The sequence below is a fragment of the Neodiprion pinetum genome, chromosome 4 (genome assembly GCF_021155775.2).
Source record: "Neodiprion pinetum isolate iyNeoPine1 chromosome 4, iyNeoPine1.2, whole genome shotgun sequence".
NCBI lineage: Eukaryota > Metazoa > Arthropoda > Insecta > Hymenoptera > Diprionidae > Neodiprion > Neodiprion pinetum.
Window position 1 is genome coordinate 26,571,632 of NC_060235.2, and position 6,383 is coordinate 26,578,014.

Here is a 6,383-nt window from a genome sequence, read left to right on the forward strand (position 1 = left end):
ACGAAACTGATAAGCTAATTGAATCTATAACACTATGAGAAAAAATTGAATTAGGAATGAGAAACATTCAGCGTGGTTTCTGTCGACCTCTAGTAGTGGCTACATTCACTGTGTACTACATACACTGATATATATCAGTGGTACTACACCTCAGTGCGCTTGCGACTTCAAAACTGGACAAATTCATCTGCTGCCAACTTCAAACCAAAGGCAGTACGCGTCCAGCGTCGTGGGTGGCCGTGGGATATTCACACCAGAGCACGTAGTACCGACGCAAAAATAAAAAGTTTTGAACCCCGTGTAAGATCGAAGACAAGCATTTGATCGTGAGATTCGTTTTAACTCTAGCAATGGTTTTTCGATAAAAATGATACATGCCAAGTGCAGTTTGCTTGAGTTTAAAAATCACTTGACCAATTTACAATGGCTAATAGCAATGTTGAACGTGGGATTATTGTCAAGATATGCGTTGAAAATTTTGTGTAAGTTTGTATACAGACCTATTTATTTGCTACATATTATGGAAAATTCTGACAAAGTTGTTACTTTCTCATTTCATCAATGTTAACCTCATCATGTAGATCCTCGAGATAAGAGATGAATAATCTTCATCTTACCATTATTATTGCTATGGTTGTAACTCCCACTGCAGATATTTACTGATACAACAGTGTTGACCACATAAATTTATGGATTTCAGGACCTACGATCATGCGATAATAAAGCCAGGCCGAAATCTAAACGTTATCATTGGTCCCAATGGTACAGGTAAGTCTACAATTGTGTGCGCCATAGTCCTGGGCTTGGGAGGGAAACCAAAAGTTATTGGAAGAGCGTTACATGTGGGAGAGTATGTAAAATCTGGTCGACAGAAAGGGAAAATAGAAATCGAGTTGAAAAACCCAGGGAAAAAAAATCATACTGTCACCAGAACGATAACGTCGGATGGACATACGCAATGGATGCTCAATGGAAAACATGTAAGCCTGAAAGAGGTGGAACAATTGACCAAGAGCCTCAACATTCAAGTTGACAATCTGTGTCAGTTTTTGCCACAAGATAAAGTTCAAGATTTTTCTAAAATGAATCCCCAAGAGCTGCTCGAAAACACAGAACGATCTGTGGGAGACCCTATACTGCTTGAATATCACACTAAGCTGAAAGAGCATCGAAAGCGACACATTGATCTGCAGGAACAACTGATTAACAAAGGTAACTTGCTTGAACGACAGACACAAAAGTACGATAGATTGAAGGAGATTGTTGGCGGTATTAAAGAACGAACTGCTATCAAGACAAAGATCTTAAACCTGAAACAAAAAAAAGCTTGGCTCCAGTACGATCAAGGTCGTCAGCAATTAATGGAAGTAAGTTACTAAATATATCTGACAACGAGACTGCAAACAATTCACTATCATAACTTGCAATTTTCACATGTTATGTACACAATTATTTGAGATGAATGGCGCTTTTAAGAATATATAGTTGTGTTTAAATTTAGATAGTTGCACATTGATTGAATAATCAACAAATGGTAATATTGAATTGACTACTGAAAAACAAGAAACTTTGTTCCAGTAATTCTGTAGAAAATAGTCTTTTCAATAAAACGAGTCTGTAGAATGAAATGAAAGAAATCTATTAGATTTTTAACCATGTGACATGCAACAAGCTTTCATTTATAAATTCAGTGTTTTTTATCATTATATTTTTAAGAATGTCTTCGTAACTCATGATTGTAATAATTTGATAAATACTTAATGTATACGTGAAATCTCTACATGAAATTCATAAAAAGTAGATTTTTAGCCAACCTACCTCCTTGAACCGAGTATTTGGTAGCTGTGGTAGGGTGTATCAGAGAACCAAGAGTCATATGGGATCTTCTAAATAATCTTGAAAAGTTGAAAAATATACATCGATTTCTTGAAACTATCGAAACGGTTTCAAAACTTCTAGTTCCTTTTTATAAACTATTTTATTTGTTCTAAAAATTTACTGAACTATTACTTTGTGCTACTGCTCTTACAGATATTAAATCAGTTTTTTTTTTTATCGTATTCACAAAAAAGGGGTATAATAACTACAAGCGTATATGAGACCATAACATAAAGAATAAACATAAAATTAAACGAAGACAATCACCCATGGGCAAATTTTTGTAACGAAACTGACAGCCCTGAGGTTGCCGCCCCAGAAAATTTGGTAATTGTCTGCAATTACTGATGGGAATTGCTGAATTCTTACATGACTTGGGACAAGGTTTTCAGTAACTTTTTAACTTCATACTTTTATGATTTTTGGACCCCACTTGAAAAACTAGTGGAAACGAGATTAACAGTAAATTACATTTCCGTGGTTCAAATCAAAAGGTTATAGCGTTACAAGTTTACTACAATTCAAGACACAATGCATAAAAATATATTACAAAATAATTCGGAAGCAATAATGAGGTGTAAAAAACAAAATTTAGAGACTTCGAAGCTGCGTTTCATCATTTCTTTGAATTAAATTACTGTTTTTCCAAGTATTTAGAAAACTTATCTCATATCATATCTGATTTAGATTTTACGAAATTATTTATTTGCAGGGAACGAAATATTTAATTTATCTGTATATCCAATCCAACAGTGAATCTACATTGTCTGGATCTTGATTCTTATAGGCAAAGCAAGAGTGGGATGCAGCTTCCAAAGAACAAGAAAAATTAAGAGAAGCTATGAAACCAATTGATAAAGATGTGACCAAGATAACGTCTCGTTATAGTGATGCTGAGCGTGCAGTTAATTCACAAGTAAGTACTCTTTAAAAAATTGCCGTCTTGAGTTCCTTTGAAACATTGAGGCTGATAAGATTTTGGTGAGAAGATTGGTATTCTACAAACATGCAGGGGATTTTGATCTATCATCAAAAAATAAAACTCCTAAGTAAATCGTGCTCTAAAGGAACTTAATTATTGCAAGTTTCAATAATTTTGTATGTTAACTAATTCGATTGATATCTTACAGGAAATTTAGATAATGAATATTTACCTTAACATTTAAGCTTTTCTCAATTTGCCCAAAGTGCTTTATTTATTTTGCTGTAAGCAACGGGTGGCTCAGTCTTCCCTTTCATGTCGTTACAACAGTATAGAGTTCGTTTGTTTCAGAGTAAGCAATTGGTGACTAAAGCTCGCAACTTGAGGAATATGGTTGATCAACTTTTGTCATACGAAGAAAAAATTCAGGAAAGAGACAAATCACTTGCAGCTCAAATACATGCAGAAGTAACTCGCGATCAGGAGATTGCCAATGCACAACAGATGAAAAGCAAGCTTGAAAATGATCTCGAACTTATTACCAATGAGTTTGGAGATGGTAAGAAATAATGCAAAGCAAATTTTTATTATATGTTGGCAATAAATTTGCGTTACAATAAAATTATCTATTGTGGTATATGATTCTCGTTTCAGAGAAATCCCTGGTGGAAAAACAACAAGATATATTACATCGTATCGAAAATCACAGAGCTTTCATAAACAAGTTTGCAAGTCACGTACATAGATTCAAACAAGAGGAGGATCAGATCAGGTCACAAATACGAGGTAGGCATTAGCAGAAATCCTATAATCCTATAAAAACAGATATTAAAGCATCGCAAAGGCTAGCAATTCTCGAATTTTGACCTGGTACAATTAAAACTCGAGGTTTTCCTCGCACATTAAGCCATCTTCCTCTAAAATTTATGTATTTTTAACAGCTTCTTGAATTGCGTTACTTTCCCACTTTGAATTATGTGGAAATACTAAATTTAGATAAATACTGGTCAAGAGTTGCTATACCGAAACTTGTCAGTCGTGTTTTTTGAACAACCAAAACGTATAGCTTTTCTGTTCATCTCGTTTGGTCTTTATAGCTGGGCAGAAACTTTCCTCTATATTTACATAGCCTATCCATCAGAAAATTCATAATATTCCAGGAAATGTTAACGGTACTTTAAATTTTCTTTCAATTCTTACTTGCAGATTTGAAAGTAATGAATCTAAGTCGTTGAATTTCAGTAAAATATCTCACTCGTTTACGTTTTAATGAAAAAATGATATTCACAATGGATTCCAGTCCTTGAGGGAGAGCTGCAGTCTGTCAAAGATGTGGAGAGGCAACGTTTAGCGTTGTTGAGGCAGAGGAGTCAGGATGCATACAAGGCTGTCGTATGGTTGAGAGAGAACACTGACAAATTCTCTCGCATAATTCACGAACCAATGTTAATCAAAATTAACGTCAAAAGTGCAAAATATTCAAAGTATTTCGAGAATATTATTTCAAATCGTGATTTATGCGCATTTGTTTGTGAGAACAAACAAGACATGAATTTGCTGATGCAGTTTTTGAGAGATCAGGAAAAACTCCAAATCAATTGTGTTCATTCAGATCCTGACAAAATAATCAACATGAATCCTAATATACCTATCGAGAATATTGCACAATATGGCTTTGAGTACTACTTGAGCTCACTTGTCGACGCCCCTCAGACTATTCTCAACTATTTGGTAATGAACTATCGAATACACAACATACCAGTGGGGAATGACAGTGTTGAAAATAACGCTCAAGACGTTCCTTGGGCAATAAATTGCTTTTATAGTCGTATGTATTATTAGTAAAATTATTTACCGAATATAGTTATTCTACACTTATACCACTGGATTCCTAGTAAAAATGTTACAAAAAGTTGGTATCATTAGTAATACTTCTCACTTTAATTACCTTTCAATATTAGTTACCAAAATCATTTTTATCAAAGTAATCGTGTTGTGCATTTAGCATGCATTCTAATTTCGTAGAAACAGTAATAAACCTGTGTAGTTTATCTTGAAGATTTACCTAGTAATACCTACAGTTTGTACAAAATAAGTCTTGGACTTTTGGATGCAGCTTCAAATAACGGTAATGAAAGAATAGTGATAATTGTACTTATTTTCCTTACATACTTTGAAGACTGTTGTTTGTTTATGCATCAATAATTTTTGTCTTACATTTTCACAAGGAATCCAACGTCACAAAGGGATACAGACGTTTCGGATCACCTCATATGTGTTCATTAATACAATTTTTCTCTACAACTTGCAGGAAATAAATCATACTTTGTATCTCAGTCTAAATACACCCGCGAAAAATCCACCAAAATGTCAACCGTTGCAGGCAATGGTTCTCTTTCTGTAATCCTGGATACCGATAAGCTGAATGACATCCAACAACGGTAAAAATTTGAATGGTTGCGCACTTATTATTGCACGAAAATGATATTCTAATCTTTATTTTAGATTGAGATTACTTGTGGATCGTAAGACAGCAGTAGCACAAAAAGTTGTAGCAATTGAAAAGAAACTTGAGGACGCTGAGAAAGAAATGGTAGAACTTAGGGCAGAAAGAGGACAGTGTCAGCATCACATTGAACAAATGAAGACAGTCAGATCCAGAATCGCGATGACAACACAACGAATCGATTTGCTACAGGCGCAGAGAACGAGTATCGAAGAAATCAAGGAAACGTGTAAGAGAGAAATTCAGGTAAGTGTGGATGTCTTGTATTGGTTAAACAAGATTGCATTCCCCCAAATTTTATTAGAGTTTTCGAAACATACGCGAATCAGTGTTTGTCAACTTTAGTATACATTACTTAATTACACATATCTACAAAATTGTAATATAGCCATAACTCATTACTCTCCTATTTTATAATCGTATATGCCTTTGAATGTAATTACGATGATAATTCTAGGCTGTCGTAAAAGCGCAAGTCAAAGTTTATAAGAAATATAATGAAGCTTTGGAGGAATACATAGAGACCAGTAAAAACGGTGCTCATTCTAAGTTGGAGATGAAACTATTGCAACGCACGCTAGTTGCCAAAACAAATGAATATCGTGAGATGAAAGAAAGATGCGCTGCAGCTGAACGAACTGTTCGTAAATGTGAAATGGAATTACAGCCCTTGAGAACCGAAGCAAGCAGATTGCGAGAAGCTGCTAAGGTTATGACAAATGGTCTTGAACCCCAAAATAAAGATTTTGCCAAATTGAACAAAGCTTTTTCAAAATTGCCTAACAATATTGAAGATATTAATGATGAATTAAAAGTATCTCAAGCAAAAGTCTTCTGTTTGGGTAACAATGCAGATGGAGACAATGTGAGTGTGAAATCATTTAAGCGGGTTATAAGAGTAGACAGCTGAAGAGGTGGATGAATTTTGAAAATTTACATCTTGAAAACACATTTTTCAATTCATTGGCGTTTGTTTTATCCAAAGTATATAGATCAGGCTTCAGTAAAAGTGACGTCAACCATATATTTTGTCCTACCCGCGATATCTCAGAAACTGCTTGACCGATATACTTTAAA

The 6,383-nt window shown here is 34.6% G+C and overlaps 1 protein-coding gene across 5 annotated transcripts in view; it reads left to right on the forward strand.

The window, feature by feature from the left end:
- The first annotated feature begins 197 nt into the window (after nt 1–197).
- Nucleotides 198–6,383, forward strand: part of SMC5 (structural maintenance of chromosomes 5) — a 150,433-nt gene continuing 144,247 nt past the window's right edge. For 4 of the 5 annotated variants that reach the window (XR_011176942.1, XM_046622471.2, XM_046622470.2 and 1 more), the window contains exons 1-9: nt 198–482; nt 701–1,367; nt 2,666–2,794; nt 3,152–3,359; nt 3,455–3,586; nt 4,101–4,628; nt 5,112–5,241; nt 5,306–5,552; nt 5,764–6,171. Coding sequence is in view for 4 of the 5 variants with exons in the window: in XM_046622471.2 (XP_046478427.1) it covers nt 424–482; nt 701–1,367; nt 2,666–2,794; nt 3,152–3,359; nt 3,455–3,586; nt 4,101–4,628; nt 5,112–5,241; nt 5,306–5,552; nt 5,764–6,171 (2,508 nt within the window). In the remaining variant the exon portion in view is untranslated. The remainder of the gene's footprint in view (nt 483–700; nt 1,368–2,665; nt 2,795–3,151; nt 3,360–3,454; nt 3,587–4,100; nt 4,629–5,111; nt 5,242–5,305; nt 5,553–5,763; nt 6,172–6,383) is intronic. The other variant, XM_046622469.2, reaches the window with a different exon arrangement.